Source organism: Fusarium solani, assembly GCF_023522795.1.
Source record: "Fusarium solani strain SB1 chromosome Unknown bctg00000008, whole genome shotgun sequence".
NCBI classification, from domain to species: domain Eukaryota; kingdom Fungi; phylum Ascomycota; class Sordariomycetes; order Hypocreales; family Nectriaceae; genus Fusarium; species Fusarium solani.
In genome coordinates this window covers 797,448-816,729 of record NW_027072148.1, presented here as the reverse complement: position 1 = coordinate 816,729, position 19,282 = coordinate 797,448, and the positions used below count along the sequence as shown (strand labels likewise).

Below are 19,282 nucleotides of genomic sequence, written 5' to 3'. Positions count from 1 at the left end.
CGCATAAAGAATCCACGGGTCTGTTCTATTTTATTGCAAAGGAAGCATCAGCGGCAACTACGCCAAGATTGAAAAGGGGGTATCTGATACACCAACTCAACTACTTGGCAAACATCCATAGCCATGTATACTCGAGCATCAGGAACAAAGAAATGATCTCAATAGACTATGTAATGCTTCCAGCTTTCTTTAGCTTATCTTCTTCGCCTTGAGCGGCTTAAGCAGAATATCAGAACAGACATTTGAGCATTTCATAAGCCGGTGGAGATGGCGATGTCGAGGACAATCACAACAATACGAATGATGACGAAAACTCTTCGGATACCCTCAAAGATAATTAGGCGGATAAGAGACATGGATTTTAAATGAGATGTAACTTAATTAACAGGGAAGATTCTACTACTTTAGAAACCATACCTAACTTGGAGACAGAATTTCCCAGTTCTACTTGAATAGCTCCAAGGCACGGGCATACGCGAGAAGCAAATCAGGGATGAGCGAAAGGGCTCCTGGAGGAGGATAGTAACATTATGGTGGATGATTGAGTATTTAATTATGAAAACCAATCTATGTAGGTATGTAGGAACTTATCACATGTGCCTGTCTATGTTGTAACTCCCTGACTGACCACCAGAACCATGTCCCTTAATCACCCACGAGCCGGAGCTTGGCTAGGGCATAACGCTTTGACATCTGAAACGAGTTTCTTGAGGGTATTGATGTCAACCCTGAGTAAGACGTGAAAAATCGCGAGCGCGTGCTTGATGAAGTCAACACCCAAGGCCTTGGAACGGCCACAGTTCCAAGAACACAAATCTCTCCTAGTTCTCTTCAGTAGGGTATGGCTCATGACCAGGCGGTTTCGGATAGCCAGAGCATCGGCACGGACTCCCAACTCCCAGGCCGCGTCCCGATCGTGATCTTCGGCAAGAGGCCACACTCTACAGTATTCTCGGAACAACGAACACGCAACCCTATCGTCTCTCTTATACTGGACGTAAATCCCGTCCAGGTTCTTGCCTTTGCATGAAGCTTGCAGTGACAATATGTCAAGCTCATCTGGAGTAACTCCATTGGGAAGGGTGTCGTAAGCCATGATAAAGGCCCTTATACAGCAATCGAGTCTAGCGGCGGATCGGTCAAACTTGCCAACCATGAACTTGGTGATGGCTAGACCATAACGCTGAGACTTGTGTATATATCCCTGCAAGAGTGCCATATGCTCCGCGCAATCGAGGAGGTGACTGAGCCCGTCAGCCTCCCAAAATCTGTCTTTGCCGTAGGATAGGAGTACCAACGTCATGGCCTTGGCTCGGCCAAATAGAAGTTCAAGGGTCTTTAGAACGCTTTTTGCCTGCTGCAAGACCTCGTCTTCCGACTTGCTGTTGAACGAAGCCGCCAGCGACGGCAGTTCTGAAGAACCATAGAGACCGGCAAGGTTCAGATACATTGGTCCCTTCGCCCCGGATGTTTCCCGAGGAACCTCGTCGGGACGCTTCCCAAAAGTCGACTCGATAAACTCTTCGATACGTGAGATGCTCATTTCAACGTCCCGGGTGATCCAGGAGACACGCTTGTCAAACTTGGCGAGTTTCGTGAAGGCCTCTCCGGCAAAAAGGCGCTTATCTACAAGCTGTTGTACATCCTGGAGTTTTCTCGCGTATTCTTCTGCCATTGAGTCGAATTTAGGACGCGGGCAAGAATCCTTGGTTTCGGGATTGTTGACGGTATGATCGAGAAAGGCCTCCAAGTCATTGAGTCTAGAGATGCGGGGTCCGAGAGGATCCAACATGTCGTAGGCTAGGTCAAACATGGGTTCCCGGATTTCGCCCTGGGAAAAGGCTACAAGGGATCCCACAGCGATGGACTTGTCTTCGGGCATTGTTGCAGTTAGGCGTGAGGTGTGTTGGAAGTTTAGTTAAGACTTGTGTACGCTTTCGGGTGTGAGTGCAAGTGATGAGTGATCCTGAACTAAAGGGAACAAGCCCGGTCTTTTATGATTTTCAGATTAATCTCATGGTGTTGAGTCTTTGTTCGAGAGATGAATCAATCGATGGGTGCTGAGAAGGGTCTTCCGGATGTATATGATAGACCGAAACAAACGAGTTGTTCTTCGCTGGTTTCTATTTCAGCCTTAGCTCCATTGTTACCCTTCTCTGTTTGTAGTGGTTCAAGGGATATCGCTCCCTCGCATATGTGCTACGGACACCCGACGATCCTGGCACCAAGGGGGATACTGCTGTAAGCACAAAGGCAATACCAGTTGCAGGCCATATTCAACCGAATCACTCTTTCAAGATTCTGAGACAAGTTACAGAGACAAAGAAGAGGGCTTTCAGGCGAGCAACTAGGTAGCATGCCAATGGTAAGATGAAGGCGGTTGGCCAAAGAGCGATCTTGTAAGTGGAGTCACGTGACCCCGCGTCAACGGCGCGATGGCCTGACGCTTGCGGTTCCTTCTTTGTTCCTCTTCGGGGCAATTGGATTAATCAATTTAGCCGGCGCGCACTTCTTCCTTTCAACTATTCGCGAGAGCCGTTCCATCGTCAAATTAATTATCGCTCAAATGATTCCCTTCTCACCACAATGACACACTCGGAGATGCTTGCTCATGCAGGCAGCAACGAGTCGCAGGACAGCCAGGCCATCCTCGAGGCCTACAGGGCGGAATTTGGCGTGGGAGCGGTACGTAGCCAGTGCAGCACCACCACCCTTACACTGGGGTTCGCGACTAGTGCAGCAGGCCACTAACACTTGTACCCTCTGATACAGCTCAGCAGCCCGCCCTCAAAGGTTTCGGTTTCGAGGACTCGAATGACGACCATCAAGGAGATCCCATCGCCAACAAACGAAGTCGTGGTACCATCGTCCGATACGCCAGTCGCTACAATTGCAAGTCCAGAGGCCCATGCTCCCCGCGACGCGTTACCAACAGAGGCGCGTCCAGAAGGATCCACTGTCGAGGTTTGTGATCCGTCGCACTGGGAATTGACCGGGGTGGCACTGACACTCGCAAAAGCAAGGTGAATGTCCCGAACCAGACGACTTAAATGGCGATGAAGAGGACTCAGAGAATCGCGTCGACTTGACAAGCAACGAGAGCCTCGATTCACAACGACCATGCGACTTTAGTCACCACAACGGCAACGAAACACTCCCCACGCGACATGACAGCGCGCAACCGCAATCAGTGCAACGCGATGCACCTGGACCTTTGATTCAGAGCGTCAAGCCACCCACCAGCGCTGCAGCTGCCGCGCTGTTGCGCAAGATGGACTTTTCTCAGCAGACCCCGACACAGGTCAACGACGGCCGCGACTACAGTGAATACTACGACGTTGTGCCCTCGAGCCCGGTTAATAATGATACGCAATCTGGATCTCACGAGCCAGAGACTCTTCGGGATGACGACACTGGAGCAGTCAACTTTGCCTTGAGCGAACTCAACCGGCCTTCGTCCCAGGTCTCCGAGGATGCTGGTTTTGAGAATACTAGAGGCGACTGGAGGCATCCTGACCAGACCTCGCAGCTGAATGCGGGCCAAACCCCATGCCGACCTCATGGTAACGCCTTCGAGACTCCAGCCGTCCCCAAGAACCCGTTTGGTGCAAGGCCGAGCATAACTGCGCCTCTGGCCGGAAGCCAACTGTTTGGTCAGACGCAGTTCTCGTCAGCCATCAAAAGGATCAGCCCGACATCATCGCGCCCTTCGCCGAACCTGTTCAACTCGATATCCCCCAACATTATTGAGACGTCGCCGTTAAAGAACCGAGCCAATGTTTCTTCCCCAACCGATATTCGTACCTCGAGCCCGCAACGCCTCCACGATATACCCGAAACATCACTCCAAGACGAAGATGGAGATCCAAGAGGGGCAGAAACGCCTCTCAACAGTCGATCGACAGGCGGCGATATGATCCCCGAGTCTCCCCCATCTTCGGATCCTACACCACGAGCACAACCACCCAGGTCCTCAGGCAACACCGAGCCAATGACGCACTACGAACCGATGAAAAAGTCACAAGAGAGGAAGTCGAGCGAAGGGGCTGCAGTCTCATCTCCTCTGGATTCCGATAGTGACCCTGACGATGCCATCCGACGAATGGAGCGGAAGAAGAAGATTGAGCGGAAGCGAGCCAAAGCTGCCGAGGAGATGGGGCGAGTGAGCTTCATACCTGTGGCTAAACGCGAATCGGCAGAGCAGCCGTCAAGGAAGAGGAGAAGGATATCAGCCGCCGTGTCCGTCCCGGCCCACGACCAGCCGCAAGAAAAGACAGACAACGCCAAGGCACAAGAACTGCCTACTCTTGTCGACGACTCACAAAAGGGAGTTGCTGCGTCAAACGAGACGGCACCTGATGCCTCAACCAAGGCTACTCCTGGAAACAGTGCCCCTGAAAAGGAACAAGTCGATGGTGATGGGGATCTGGCCATGGTGGATACACAGAAGGTTACGGAGGAGGAGGATATGATACCTGCTACCAGTCCAGCACCTTCTCTTCCGCCTTCTCTCCCGCCTACTGAGGCGTCTCTTCCACCGACCGCACCCCCCGAGGACCCGCTACCTTCTGAGCCCGAGTTGCCCAAACTCATTGTCGACGATGAGGACGGTCCAGGGGTGGCACGTGGAGACTCAGAACCGTCGTCTTTGCCACCACAGCGAAGGAGGAATGTGAGGACATATGGCCGCTCACTACGGCAAAGCCGCAAGACCCCATTTGTGAGCTCTTCAAATTCGGACGCCTTGGTTGCGGAGACGGCACCAAAGCCCATGTCTTTGTCGTCACCCCCACGGAAGCCTGAGGCTATGGCAACTATTGAGCACGGGGATGACCATGGACTAGTGGCACGGAGAGGGACACCCGACGAGGGTGAAACGAAGAAAGGGCCGCGGCCTAAGAGGGCGCCTCGAAGCGTTTACGCAGATCTCCCACCACCAATGACCACACGCTCACGTCGAAGCGAGGCGAGTCCTGTGACCCCTGTGGCTAATCGCCCCATTGCCCAGGTGCCGCCGACTTCCTCGAGCTTGAGCATTCTCTCTACGACACCACAACCGTCGGCCAAGACAACGCCTGGAACCCAAGACTCGCCCAGCTCTAAGCGGGCAGAGTCGGTGAGCCTCCCATCACCAGCCGGCGGTCGAGGCTTGCGTAAGCGGGCGCCAAGGGCAGGAACCAAGTCAGAGTCACCTCCAGCAGCAACGAGAGCAACGAGGATGGCCAAGCGACTTCCACGTCTTGACTCGGAGTCCACTGATGAGCTGCATCACTCACCGGCCGCAAGTGTCTTGGAAAGGAGCCTGATACACATGAAATCTAGCAGATCTTTCAGGCAAAGCCTGGCTCCAGTACACCGGACTTGTAAGCTATTCGAGGGCATGGTATTTGCCATCTCCTTTCAGAACCAGGTAAAGCAACAGGAACGAACCAAGCTGGAGACAAAGATCACACAGGCAGGCGGGACGATCCTCGCTGAAGGATTCCAAGATATGTTTGAGCATTCGTCAATCATGAACACCACCAGCCTCGTGATCGATGAGGAAGATGCGTTGAAGCTCACCAAGGCAGGGTGTGAGAGCGGGTTTACAGCACTCATCGCAGACAGTCACTCACGCAAGGCCAAGTACATGCAAGCCTTGGCGCTAGGGCTCCCCTGCTTGGCTCATCAATGGATCACGGCTTGTCTGAACAAGGGAGCGATTGTGGACTGGGAGCCTTACATCCTTTGTGCAGGAGCATCCGCTGTACTGGGCAATGCGATCCGGTCGAGAACTCTGGCGCCATACTCTGCGGTTGATGCAAAGCTCGTTGAGGTCATTGATCAGCGTCCGCGTCTTCTCGATGGACAACGGGTGCTCGTTGTGGTAGACTCGAAGAAGTCTCGCAACGATGCCAAAGAACCGTACATATTCTTGGCGACAGTTTTGGGTCCATCCATCTCGCGTGTCTTTTCTACACAGCAGGCGCGTGACGTGTTGCAGGAACACGAGAAGGCAGGGAACCCGTTCGACTGGCTATATATCGATAAGGGAACAGGGACAGTCGAGGCGGTTCTGGGGCCTACGGAAGTGGCGGGTAACAAGAGGCGCAGAAAGTCGTCGCAAGTTCCGCTGAGGGTTGGAAACATGCGGGTTCTGGATGATGAGCTTGTGATTCAGAGCCTGATTCTTGGACGTATAGTGGAAGTGGACGAAATGTATAGTTGAGAGGTTGCCTCGGGGCGTTGAAAGGCCATTGCTATTGTTACCGTTATTTGGGAAGTCAGGCCTGCGCATAGACTACATTGGATTGGCGTTGTAGGAAAAGAAGGGAGACAAGGACACTCCCCGGCGTTGAAGCAGTTGTCTTTGTTTCGTCAAGGTTGACAGGTTGTATACATTCTTTGGATTTCTGTCTCGGTAACAGGGTATACCTGAGATCGCCTCGCGACATGTATAGCAATGTCCAGCCATGAGCATAGCAAGTCTTCGGCATTACATCTCAGATGCGAGAAATCACCTTTACCATCCTCTTTTAAGATTGACAGTGACCGCTTCAGGACCCGAACCAACGGCGGGATCCGGGGACCGAAGGATCTCCTTTCTCGGACAATGACACGACAAGGGGGTCTTGGGAGTCAAGGACCCAAGTGATCGAGTTATGGCGACTACAAATACTGCAGCTGGTCCATTTCATTCCGTTCATCACTAGCAGGAGACTTGACTGGTCAGAAACTACTCCTCAATTCATCCATCATGTCCGACACTGAAAAGGTCAACACCATGACTCGCCAGTGCTTTACTGAAGGTGTCGGTGAGTCCAAGGAGGTTGCTGTCAACACCATTCCCGCCATCTTGAACAATATCGGCGATGATAAGTATAAAAATTTGGACGACGGGCTCTATTCAGGATGGATATTGTCATCATACCCACGCTCATAGTTATGTATATCCTCAACCACCTCGACAGGAACAACATTGCGTCAGCAACGCTGGCAGGCATCATGGAAGACTTGGATCTCAACGATACTGAGTACCAGAGCTGCGTGTCTATTCTATTCGTCGGCTACAGTAAGTCAAATTCAAGCTATACAGGTTCAGCTATTGACGTGTCTAGTCATCATGCAGATCCCCTCCAACATGATGCTCGGCAGACTCAAGCTCCCGGGCGTCTACATCTATCTGGCCATGGCCGTCTGGGGCTTCACCTCTGCCGCGCAGACCGTCATCAGCAGCTTTGCAGGCCTCGCCGTGGCGCGCTTCTTCATCGGCTTTGTTGAGGCCGTCTTCTTCCCCGGCTTGCTATTCTACCTGTCCATCTTTTGGTGCCGGGGGAAGTTGAGTCAGGGGATTTTGGCTCTTATTTACATGACCACGGCACTGGGGTCTCATTATTCGAGCACTAACAACAGATGGTGCGGTTATTCATCAAGATGAGTCGATTTGATCATTCGAGATATGTAACTGACCTCGTCTAGTGTTCAGTTCTACGACATGGCCAACGAAACCACAGAAAGAGTCTCCTTGCAAGCCAGACTTCTAGTCACGCATTATCTTCTCAACCACTCCCAGATGCACGAGACTTGGTCCACATTTGACATTGTCGTGAGGCAGGCTCAAGTCCTCGATATTCATAGACGTTCCCCAAGGCCCCCAAGCGATCAGCGAGTATTGAAAACGGCTCTTCTGGTTTAATTAGCCAACGATCTTGCGACCGTCTGATGCAGCAGCCGAGTTTTACAGGCTTTTGAACGAGTGGCAAGATTCCATTATAGCTTATCTCAACTACATGGTCCTCCCACCATCAGCCCCCTCAGTCATGACACGGCGACAGATGTGCAATGATAGGGTACCTGATCACAACCGCGGATACTCTATTCGACGAACTAGTCTCCATTCATCCATTAACATGGATGGGGGGTCCCCGGGGCTCAACTTGGGATTGCCTAAGGAGTAATCGAGGTCTTCCCCGAGAGGTTGCCTCTTTGATCGATTCTTCCCCGCCCCGGAGTGCGGAGACGTCGATACCCCACGATCGGGGAACCTCTGGATAATCATGACTTCCAAGATGGGAATTGATCAAATGGTACAGGATGCGAAGGGGGAAGAGAATCATGTATTTAAGGAGTCTAAAACTTTGCAAGATCCGAGACTAGATTCATTATACAACACAAGTCCTACATTAGCAACAATCGAAAGTCATCACCACAGTCCACTTGTCTAACATCATGGCGACAGCACTACCTCCTAATGGCCCCCTGAATCTTGATGCTAGTCTGCAGGGACCTCACTTTCAGAAGCAAGAGACCAACGCTCCTATACTCTATGGCAACGACGGCGAGATTGAGGATGCTAGACTCCTCACGCCTTGCTCTCCCGACACCCCTATCGAGGAACTGAGAAGGCGATATTGGCATGATGGTGTAGTCTGGGTAAGTCTACGCCTCAACGATTGTGACAATACTAACATCCCTCGCCAGGTTCAGGGCCTCCTCGATCCCGACCTCGTCAACGACTTCCGCGCCACATACCTCTCCATGATGGACGAAGGCACAAACATGCTAAAACTCGGCACCGATCCCCGCGACGGCATCTTCAACCCAGCCAGGCACGGACTGGCCTGAGTTCACCCTCCCCGGCGCCCTCCGCGTCGCAGCCGGCCTCCCTGACACGGGGCCATTCGTCGAGAACGCCACTTGTTCACACCACTGGAGCCGATACCGAGAGTTCAAGGATGCTGTGGGCAGACGCATCGAGCCGTTCATCGGCAGTGTGCTGGGGTTTGAAGAGTCGTGGTGTTTGCCTAGGTCGTTGCTAAGATGTGCTGTGCTGGGTGGTGAGATTACGCCTGTGCACTACGATCAGATCTTTCTAAGGGCTGGGCCCCCTACGAGTGTCACATCCTGGGTCCCTATTGGAGATGTTGAAGTCGAGGGCGGTGGGCTTATCTATCTGGATCGTGCACATGACATTGGCGTCAAGTACGAGGACTTTTCCAAGGTGAACGCCAGCTTGTCTGACGAAGAGAGGATGTCGGCTTTTAACGAAAACATGGAAAAGGGAGCATACACGATCCACGCCGGCGCAAAGAACAGGTCTCCCAAGGGCAGGGTGCGTGTCTCTACCGATCTGCGGTTCGTGGACAAGACCAAACCTTACGGCGAGCGGTGGACGTTCCTGGCCTACTCGGAGAATGATCCAAATGTGGCCCGGAAGACGGGACTGAGGAAACAGGGTTGAGTTGCAGGTTAGAATAGGCTTGTGTAGCATAACAATAACTATATTTGAGCTTGTATAAGGTTTCTAGGTGGGGGTGAAACGGGAATGCATGGCAACAGTAACATCAAGGAACAGCAACAACAAGTGAAACATGGGCATACCAAAGTTTATCGTTATAGCATGATTGCGGAGCTTTTACCCTCGCGCTTGACCTTTCCTCCGTTCCGCACCGCTTATAAAGCCCGAGCTGCTCTCTTCTGCAAGCGGTGGCGCTTGGACAAAAGCCCTGCTCGGGACTCGGAACCGCTAGCAACACGTCCCGCGCGGCAGTTTAGATAGCTCCGACAGCGATGGATATGACGTCGATCACTTTCCTTACAAGCGCACGGTAGTATGTGCCCTCCCCCTCAAGGTTGTAATCGGGGGGACGGAGAGTTGTAGCGTGACAACGCATCGCTTCGTCATGGTCCGCCAAGAGGCGGTGATGGTTGATAACTCAGCTTATGGCATGCTCTCACAATCTGATTACCATAGTTGATGGTCTCGGCAATAAAAGAAAGGATGTGTGGTAAGACCGAGAGATCGTGGCAGGGCTGGTATGCAACGGGGTCTACGGTAATTACACTCAGGATATACGGGAGCAAAAACTGGAGCTTCACGATTCACTTCAAAGCATCTCCATCAAAATCCACATGGCAAATTCCGTTTGATCGGCGTTTCTGTAGACGCCGAGCACGCGAAGACGGGGAGAACGACACATCTTAACTTTGTTTTTTTGCTCTGTTTTGTCAAGGACCATTTTGTGGGCTTTTCCAAGACCTGCCCGGAAGGCCCGGAGATCGGGGGTCGGGGTGTAGAGGACGGCGTCTGATATGTTCCCGGGGTGGCATCAAGTCCGCGACCCCGCTGACCGAGGCAGCTGCTTGCTTCTTGTCTGTGAATCGGCAGCCGCGGAACTGATATAGCGGGTGCTGCGGGTCACGATAATAAAATCTTATGCATTGGGGGCCTTGTTAAGGAGCTGTCACAGGAGAATGTCCCCCGCGTCTTCTCTCTGTACATCGTCAGATGATGTGGTAGAGACAACACCATATCAGGTTCATGTCGACGTCACCATTCTTTTTTGGCTTCGGGGCCGAAACATGGGAAGATTTCCCATTGCGGGCAGGGATAGTTACTCTCCTGTAGTACAGAATCCAAGTCTCAGACAAAACAAGCGGTCGAAGTTTTACTCTTCTTTATCCAGCCACCGCCAAAAAGTCCACGATGCCGTGCCGCCGCTTGCAGCCCAACGTCTAGGCGCCTGCAGCCACAACGCGAGAGCACTGAAAGTGCACCTCCAGTGATCACGCCCCCTGCAACATGTCCTCTGATAGGGTACCGGAGCTTAACCACCCCACCCCGGCTTGCTCTCTAGCTCCATGCATGTTCCCTGCCTTGGACAGGGATAGTGCCGAGTGGTGTAAGTGGTCGTGTGCTTCCAACTGTAGAGATGCTCGGGCAGGTAACCCATCTCGAACCTTGTGCCAAGTGCCTCCAAAGGCCGAGACACCCGGACAAGACTGACTTGTCTCCTTCTCCCCCATTCATCTCTCTTCTTAATGATCCTCCGCGGGCGGCGAGAACTTGCTGACCCACTTGCCCTGGTTTCACCCCAGTCTCCAAGGTCCCCGTCGCCCCCTCTGTAGCTACAGCTCTTGATCCTCCGCTATCAAAACCCGCCGGCGGGCCAGCTTATTTGTTGTTTTGTCGTTGAAATCCATATCTGTAATAATTCTTCCATTCTATCTCTAATTGTCCCTCTCTCTCTCTCTCTCTTGCTCCATTCCCTCTAGCGACATATCGGGTCTTGTCCAAAGTGTTAAGGTCTGAATCGAACCGTCCCTCATCGTGACCACATCGTATAAGCCGCCCATATCGATCCCAACCTCGACGCTCTCCCATAACCGTACCAATATCCCCCCGCCGTCATGGGAGTCGGTTCATTCCTCGAGCCACTCATAGTGGTAACCCTCCTCTTTGGGGGCGCCTACTTCAACCGCAACAAGGACTACAGGTTCAGACTCGCAAAGTCGAGCTGGCCCAAGGACGCCGGCCGCAAGCGCTCCGATGACTTTCAGAAGCGAGACTCGACCGATAGCCTCATGAGCGGCTGGAGCGGTTCGCGCTCTCCCAGCATCGACCCCGACGAGCAGCCTACACTCCGCCGCCGCAAGTTCCAAGTATTTGGCTTCAAGCGCATTGTGTCGACACCGAATACACTCGTCTTTGAGGACCGTCTGCTGAGCCGTGTCCTGAAAAAGTTTCCCTTCCTTGCCGAGGCCTGGTACTGGTTCCTCATCTACTTTGTCTACCAGGTCGGTCGCGCCATCACTGCCTTGACACTCGTCGAGGGTACCGTCAATGTTGCCCGAAAGCACGCCCTACAGCTCATCCACCTCGAGCAAAGCCTACACATCTTCTGGGAGGTGGATATCCAGAAGTGGTTCCTCGCGCGCCCTGCTATCCTCCACTGGATCAACCGCATTTACTCTTTCATCCATATCCCCGGCACCATCTTCTTCCTGGTTATGCTTTACTACTTCACCACCACTCGCAAGCGCCGTGTCAGTGCCCGCGCCGACAATGTTGCAGCTGGTCCTGCTCTCTATGAGGCTCGTCGACGTACTATGGCCATGTGCAACCTCATTGCCTTCATCATCTTCACCAGCTGGCCTTGTATGCCTCCTCGCCTGCTGAGCGATCCTGACTACAAGGGGCCTGATGCTGCCGAGGCCAAGAGCTTTGGTTTCGTGGATTCGGTTCACAGTGGCACTGGTGAGAGCAGTGTATGGACCACTAACAAATTCTGCAACCAATATGGTAGGTTATCAATCTCCTGAGATATTACGTAGCTTCAAAACGGGTTGCTAACGTTAATCAGCTGCTATGCCCTCGCTGCATTTCGGTTACTCCCTCCTCATCGGTCTCACCATCGCCACTATCCCCATCACTGGCCTCCGTCCCAACTCGTGGAAGAGAATCGCCATTGTGGTCATGGGCATGTCATATCCTACCCTGATTTTGACCGCCATCGTCGCGACCGCCAACCACTTCATCCTCGATGCTGTAGCCGGCGCCATTGTCTGCGGAATCGCCTGGAACTGCAACAGTTTCCTTCTCAACTTTTGCATCCTCGAGGATTATTTCCTTTGGCATCTTCGAATCCACAAGCCCGTCAACTACACTGACCCTGAAACGGCTGTTGAGTCAGAGTTCCAAACCGGTCTATTGGCCCAGGATGTTTGAGCATTAAAGAATCAAAAGAACGGGCTCATGTCCTGTTTTCTAAAGAAACGGCTCCCCATTGATTTTCACGGTTCAGCGAGCTGTGCATATTTGATTCTGTTTCACATCATGCTCTTATAGGAGCCATGTTTTACTACGCACGGAGTTCAAGAAACGCAAGGACGCCTCGGGAATGGCGAAAAAGGCCTTGCTCGGCGACAACGGCGTATCAACATTCGGAGTCTGTCGATAATTCCTGCAACGCCGTAGATGGGTGATAGACGAGCTCACGGCGAACATGTTTACATACCACATGACTTATTGAATATAGCTAGTATCCTCGTTTAGGTACACAAATAATAATAGCCCCATAAGGGGACAAGTTCACTTCTTGATTCTAGTTTCTGGTGACGTCTGGACGAAATGTGGAGTTGTCAGCTTTTACCGTCGATCGATCATGGGTAAATAGCCTATTGACAGCCTGACAGGGCTGACAGGAAACGGCTGACAAGGGCCATCGGAACTACCCAACAACTAGGGCGCCGCAAAGAAGATAGTTTATGCAAGATAGACTTTCAACTATGGGACTACATGTTAAGTACTTTTCAGATATCAGGTTCCCAATCTGCAAAACTTTGTTTGATAGCTCTCAGTATTCTTGAACTCGCCTAGAAACCAGACGAACAACCCTAGTTCCTCGTTAAAGGAACCCAATCTAGACAAATCACTTGGTAAGCATAAACAACTCAGTCGCGTTGACGTGGAAGCATACGTATCCCCATACGTGGTCGATGAAGCCATTCACGCCTCGTTCATACGCCGCGTGACGACGCTCGCTTCCCCAATGTCTCTCCCCCGCCAATGACCGCAGCAGCGGTACATGAGCTCCCTCCCCAGGCTAAAGACCACCTCGCTGTCAGCCACATGACCCCTGCTAGCCTCCAGGCGCCCGAGTACTTGTCTCTCCACTGTAGAGCGCTGTGCCACAGCGGGCGCTTCAGGTATTCTCCTAACAGACAAGCCCCGCCATACGTTCCCGCGTGGCGGGGCACGTCGTCATCCGTCATCTATTTTGGAAGGAGCAGGTTCCCGTCGCTCATGCCTTGGGTCCATTCGCTTCGCTCACATGCCACCCCAAGCCTTTTCGTCACTCTTCAACCTTGTATTTTACTTCACAGGTGGCCTTCACTTTGAAGGTTCATCTTGAAATATTCCTCTCGCCTCTACATTCAACTGAGAGAAGAGCACAAGCATCATGTCGCAGCAGGACTCAAAGGCGGCTGATGCCCCGCCACCGCGATCTGCGTCACCGTCCAATAGCTTCTATGCTTTGAGCGATGACGAGGAGGGCGAATACAACACCATCACGCATGCTGAGACTGGCAGGGGCGTGAAGCTGCTATTCTCTAAGAGCAAGGTATGAGGCCCTGCGACGAGCTGTTGCGCTCATCCAAACTCTGGAACAAAGACTGACCACGACAGGTTTACGTACATCCGACTCCATCCGCAAAGGATAACATCCCCGGCTACATCGCCCTCCTTCAACAGCGAGGCCATCACCGCGACGAGCGCCCCTCCTCATCTTCCTCCTACGAAACGAATTCCATCGCCTCGTCCGACCTGCTCCTGGCCTGGGTCCCCGAGTCCTCTCTGGGCGATTCGGCCAGCATCTACGTCAAGGTCGATCTGTGCGACGGCAACTCGCCCCCGAAGCAGTCGTACCTTGTGCCTCCTCCTCCGACCGTAACAAGCCACGTCGGGTCCGTTGGCGGATACGCCTTTGCGATTCCCGTGAGCGCCATCTATTCGCTTCTTGTTCGGCCTCCGAGCCTCGGCTGGTGGTATGGTTCCGTCATCATCAACTCCCGCGCGGGCGATAGCTTTCCTGCCTTGTTCTTTCACGACAATGAGTGCCAGAGCACCATCCTTCAAAAGAAGAAGCTCGCTCGAGATACTTTCGACCCATTTGGCGAAAATGGTCAGATGTTCTGGGGTGGCGATGAGGTTGTCCGGTGGTTACGTCGCTACGTCAAGATTGAGCGCTCTGGTGCTGAACCCAACATCTACTTGATTGAGCCTTCAAAGGAGGATAGTGAAGCCTTTGGTTCCAAGCTCACTTCGAGCGCCACGCAAATCGGTCGCCAGGATAGCTTTGGGATGCAGCACCGTGGTCCTGGAGGGCCATCAAACCGAGACGCACAAATGGATCCGTTCGTCAAGTTTGTCAAAGAGACTGGCTGGAACATTATGGAGAAGTTTAGTAAAGTCACCACGTTCACGCGAAGGGCAGCCCAGGATTTCGTCGACAACCCGAACCTGCCGCCACAGGTCAGGCGGCTGCTCAAGAACCCTGAAGTTCAGACCCTCCAGGATGAGTTTGACAGCGCTAGAATCTACTTGGCTCGCTGGGCCATGGGAATTCAGGAGCAGAGCGACCGCGATCGAAGACAAAGGATATGGTCCGCTCATGATGTGATGGAGCTCGAGGATACGGATGTTGGTGAATTTGAGTTGCTAGAGGGTGCGAGCAGCTTGTCGCTTGAGGAGCGCCGGAAAACAGTCACCATGAAGGAATGGAATACCTTCTTCGACCCCCAGACAGGTCGACTGTCCATTACGATCGACGAGGTAAAGGAGCGTGTCTTCCATGGAGGCCTGGATGCCGAGGATGGTGTTCGAAAGGAAGCCTGGCTCTTCTTGCTGGGAGTTTATGAGTGGTACAGCACCTCGGATGAGAGGAAGGCACAGATAGCCTCTCTCCGAGATCAATACTATAAGCTCAAGCTCTCATGGTGGGAGAGGCTTGATGGCGATGGAGGCGAAGGAGAGACGGGCGAGTGGTGGCGCGAGCAAAAGGGGCGGATTGGTAAGTTGCTCCCCATCTCTCAACCCTTCTCCCCTAGTGATTATACTTACATTTTATCCACAGAGAAGGATGTTCACCGAACAGACCGCAATGTGCCCATTTTTATGGGCGAGGATATTCCTCATCCTGATCCCTCGTCGCCTTTTGCCGAAGTCGGCACCAATGTCCATCTCGAGCAGATGAAGGAGATGCTACTCACTTACAACGAGTACAACAAGGATCTTGGATACGTCCAGGGTATGTCGGATCTTCTGGCGCCCATCTACGCCGTGATCCAGGACGATGCCGTTGCCTTTTGGGGCTTCCAAAAGTTCATGGAGCGTATGGAGCGCAACTTTCTACGAGACCAGTCTGGTATGCGCAGTCAACTCTTGACGCTGGATCAGCTCGTCCAGTTCATGGATCCAACGCTCTGGAACCACTTGCAGAGCGCCGACAGCACCAACTTTTTCTTCTTCTTCCGCATGATCCTGGTCTGGTACAAGCGCGAGTTTGTTTGGCTTGATGTGCTGCGGCTGTGGGAAGGCTTGTGGACGGATTACTTGAGCGCCAACTTCCATCTGTTTGTGGCGCTGGCCATCCTGGAGAGGCACCGAGATGTCATTATGGAGCACCTGAAGCACTTTGACGAGGTGCTTAAGTACGGTATGTCACTTCCCCTTTTCTTACATGTTGTGTGTCAAAAGCTGAGCTCTTTAGTCAACGAACTCTCCAACACAATCGACCTTGAGTCGACTCTTATCCGCGCCGAGGCCTTGTTCAAGAGGTTTCAGAGACTTGTTGAGGCGGTTGACAAGAAGGGCAACTTCCCTGCACCCCGTGTCACTCAACAGAGTTCATCGACCTCTTCGACTACGACAAACTCTGGGCCATCAACAGATGCCAAGTCACCCGGTAAAGGCAAGGCCCCTGAACCCGCATCATCTGCACCACAGCAAAAGGTCATTACCCCTGAGCTGCGCAAGCTGCTGAGCAAGAACGTAGAGGTCCTCCCTAGGAAGACAGTGGCGCAGAAGGGAGATGGGATGCCGGCAAAATAAGGGGCCGGTCAGAAATGAAAGAGTCTTGTTGAGGTTTGACTCTGTATTTTAACAACGGCGTTGGGTCTGTACTTTTTTGATTTCGTCGCATGGAGTTGAGGATATAGTTGTTGATAGGGCTGCCTTTATTGCCCTCTACTACTCGGGATATGAATACGAATAGCCTTTTGCCCTCATCTGATATCAACGTAGAATCACTTGAAAGACAAACTCCATTATTACCAGGCTTGACGCCATTCTATGCTGTGAAAAAACAGAGACGCACATCTCGAGTATCCATGGATAACGCAGATGCGTCCCCTCGCTCCTCTCCTTGCTTAGATGACCCTTCATCTGTACCCTCTCGGTCCACTTGGTAATCCTCCTCTCCTCAACCCTCCAGACCTTCCACCTCCAAAGTCATTCCCACCATCCGACCACGGCGCATTCGCTCCTGTGTACGCTGCTCCCCCACCTCCACCACCATTTCCCCCTTGATCATACATTCCACCCGGCGCAAATCGATCCTCATAGTTTCCACCTCCACCACCTCCTCCAGCAGGAGGCTGGAACGGTCCTTGATTCCCAGTCTGCGAAGAAGGACTCGTCGTCCTCGACCCTCCCCAAAGCCTCTGCTTCAACCTCTCCTGCGCAGATCCACCCCCACCAGCACCCGCAGGCGGCACGCTCGCAACCTCTGGTCTCCCCGCGGTCTGGTAGCTAGCACCCCTCTGGCCCGGCAGCGGCCTGCGCTGTATATCCCCTCCTCCAGGTTGAAGCGCAGCAGGTGTTCTTCCCCTCCAGCCCTCAAACTCTGCGGCGCCTGCTGCTGTTGCTGCGCGGGTCCGTTATCCCACAGGCTGCTCAACCCGCCGGCGGGCTGCGGCGCGGGACCCAGGCCTCCGTACCTAGCGCCTGCGCCCGGGTTGTTGACTAGCATGGGCTGCGGCGGCTGCTGCTGGGGAGCCTTGGGATCCGGGGGAAGCCAGGCGGGGAGGGGGCGGCCCTTTTCGGCGTAGTAGCCGCGGAGGACGCGGCAGACGTGGGTGTCGTCTTCGGTGTCGCCGTCTGCGTCGCCTGAGAGGAGGTTCTGGCGGAGGGACGAGATCTGGGACGACGTCTTTTGGACGAGGTTGGAGTACCAGGAGGCCATTGCTGTGGTCTATGGGGTGTCTCAACCGTATGTGTTGTGTTCGTTTCGATCTCGTGAGAGTCTGGTTCGTAGTAAGCCAAGGGGCCAATGGTCTCGATGCCCAGCCGCCGCCGTTGGGCTTATGGGTGGAATATGACGGTATCTCTCTGGCGCAGTGTGTTGAATCTGCAGCCAGCTGCTGTTGTTGCGAGTGTAGAAGTCAAGAGACGGAATTGTAGATGGTTGAAAGTGACTGCGCTTGGAGGTTTAAAGAGGGGAGATGAATGGAGGGACGGTGAACCGGTGACGTTTACAGGGGAGCTGGATGGGTGGGCTGGGTTTCATAGCTGCCTGAGCTAAAACGCACTGCGGCGCAAGTGACACCCCTGTCAGTGTAGGGTAGGACTGATAGTCCTGGACATGTACAAAATCAGCCTCAATAGGACTTCACATCACAGTTCTTAGATTCAAGTCAAATGGCAATCTGTCTGGTATTCGAATGCTGGCCTGACCCAATTATCCCGGCTCAGCAGTTTAAAAAAAGCATGTATATCCCACGAGGAGAATAACAAAGTAAAAAAAAGTATTTCTTCCTCATCCCCTTTTTTTCTTTTAGAAAACGCAAACTCCTCAAACGCCGAGGCTTCACTTTTCAGATGACACTCAATCACCACGCCAGCTCGTTGGTAAGGGTGAGCTTCTCCTTCTCCTCCTGCTTGGGCCGCTTGTTCTTCATCTTGATGGCCCGTCCGCGCTTTCGCTTGTTGCCGGCCTTCTCTGTCTCGGACTCTTCGCTGTCGTCGTCGTCATCATCATCCTCCTCCTCGTCATCGTCGTCGCTGCCGAGCCAGTCCTCGAGGTCGGCGAGCTCCTCCTCACTCTCATCAAGATCCGACACGTACTCGACCTGGTTCTCGAGGTTGTCCTCCTCCTCCTCTTCGCTGCTCCACTCAACCTCCTCACCATTCTCGGTGAGACCCTTGTCCAAGTCCTTATCACGCTGACCCTGGCCATCACGCTCCATGGCGTTGAGAACCTTCTTCCAGATGTCCTCGCTGACGTTGAGAGGCTGATCACCATAAGCACCCTGTCGCAGACGCTCAACCAGCTCGCGCTCAATGGTGCGCTCCAGCTTGGCAGCCGCCTCGGCCTTGCGCTCTCGGGCCTGTTCACGGTGCTTGACCTTGGGTGCCAACTTGGGCACGAGCTTCTCACCCAGGCGCTCCTCCTCGGCGGCGATACGTCGCATGCGGATCTGCACCTGCGTCAGGCGGGTGAGACGCTGCTTGCACTTGTGAATGAGAAACTTGGGCCAGTAGATGAGGCGCTGGTCGATCTGCTCGAGGGCCTTGTTGTAGTTGTTGGACAGCTTGATGCGCTCCCACATCTTGGACGGCAGGTGCGCACGCTCAATCGTCTTCATGTAGAGGTACAGGGTCTGCTTGGTCGGGTGCTGGCGCACCGTGGCGTAGCGCGAGTTTGCGAGCGGGCATGACTGACGATTGCAGAGGCCGGTGACGTTGTGCTCGTTGCGGCAGAAATTTTGCTTCTTTTCGGTTCTGTAGATGGTCAGCATTGGTCGCGCTTTCACTCTTGATATCTAGGAGAGCCTCAATGGGAGGCCAGGTGTCCATACTTTAGCTTGAAGGAGCAGAACTGCTGGTTGATGATCTGCCAGATAATCTCGTCGGAGGCCATTGTGGCGATGGGTTTGCAGGTCCTCACGACCCGAGGACTTTCCGACTAAAGGTCTTTGCAGCACAGACGTGCAATCCGGTCTCGTACCCGTGAAGGAGTCG

General features: G+C 53.3%; 7 protein-coding genes across 7 annotated transcripts; 4 read left to right on the top strand and 3 right to left on the bottom strand.

The window, feature by feature from the left end:
- Positions 1-649: 649 nt before the first annotated feature.
- MRS44_012297 (uncharacterized protein) lies at positions 650-1,882 on the bottom strand (the record flags this gene model as incomplete). Its single annotated transcript, XM_046284059.2, has 1 exon — positions 650-1,882. One exon carries the CDS (start codon positions 1,880-1,882, stop codon positions 650-652), a length of 1,233 nt encoding a protein of 410 aa, XP_046133252.2.
- A 704-nt stretch (positions 1,883-2,586) lies between these two features.
- Positions 2,587-6,208, top strand: MRS44_012296 (uncharacterized protein; the record flags this gene model as incomplete). Its single annotated transcript, XM_046276182.2, has 3 exons — positions 2,587-2,685; positions 2,773-2,964; positions 3,020-6,208. The coding sequence occupies 3 exons, from the start codon at positions 2,587-2,589 to the stop codon at positions 6,206-6,208; spliced, it is 3,480 nt and encodes a 1,159-aa protein (XP_046133253.2).
- Positions 6,209-6,736: 528 nt separating this feature from the next.
- On the top strand, positions 6,737-9,220 carry MRS44_012295 (uncharacterized protein; the record flags this gene model as incomplete). The annotated part of the gene is made up of 7 exons (XM_065618751.1): positions 6,737-6,858; positions 6,951-7,051; positions 7,098-7,395; positions 7,459-7,585; positions 7,680-7,829; positions 8,167-8,412; positions 8,585-9,220. 7 exons carry the CDS (start codon positions 6,737-6,739, stop codon positions 9,218-9,220), a joined length of 1,680 nt encoding a protein of 559 aa, XP_065474823.1.
- Positions 9,221-11,169: 1,949 nt separating this feature from the next.
- Positions 11,170-12,487, top strand: MRS44_012294 (uncharacterized protein; the record flags this gene model as incomplete). The annotated part of the gene is made up of 2 exons (XM_046269525.2): positions 11,170-12,061; positions 12,123-12,487. The coding sequence occupies 2 exons, from the start codon at positions 11,170-11,172 to the stop codon at positions 12,485-12,487; spliced, it is 1,257 nt and encodes a 418-aa protein (XP_046133256.2).
- Positions 12,488-13,721: 1,234 nt separating this feature from the next.
- Positions 13,722-16,372, top strand: MRS44_012293 (uncharacterized protein; the record flags this gene model as incomplete). Its single annotated transcript, XM_046276183.2, has 4 exons — positions 13,722-13,883; positions 13,949-15,332; positions 15,396-15,977; positions 16,032-16,372. 4 exons carry the CDS (start codon positions 13,722-13,724, stop codon positions 16,370-16,372), a joined length of 2,469 nt encoding a protein of 822 aa, XP_046133257.1.
- Positions 16,373-16,701: 329 nt separating this feature from the next.
- Positions 16,702-17,504, bottom strand: MRS44_012292 (uncharacterized protein; the record flags this gene model as incomplete). The annotated part of the gene is made up of 2 exons (XM_065618750.1): positions 16,702-17,186; positions 17,246-17,504. 2 exons carry the CDS (start codon positions 17,502-17,504, stop codon positions 16,702-16,704), a joined length of 744 nt encoding a protein of 247 aa, XP_065474822.1.
- Positions 17,505-18,150: 646 nt separating this feature from the next.
- On the bottom strand, positions 18,151-19,181 carry MRS44_012291 (uncharacterized protein; the record flags this gene model as incomplete). The annotated part of the gene is made up of 2 exons (XM_046276185.2): positions 18,151-19,042; positions 19,120-19,181. 2 exons carry the CDS (start codon positions 19,179-19,181, stop codon positions 18,151-18,153), a joined length of 954 nt encoding a protein of 317 aa, XP_046133259.2.
- Between the last annotated feature and the right edge of the window lie 101 nt (positions 19,182-19,282).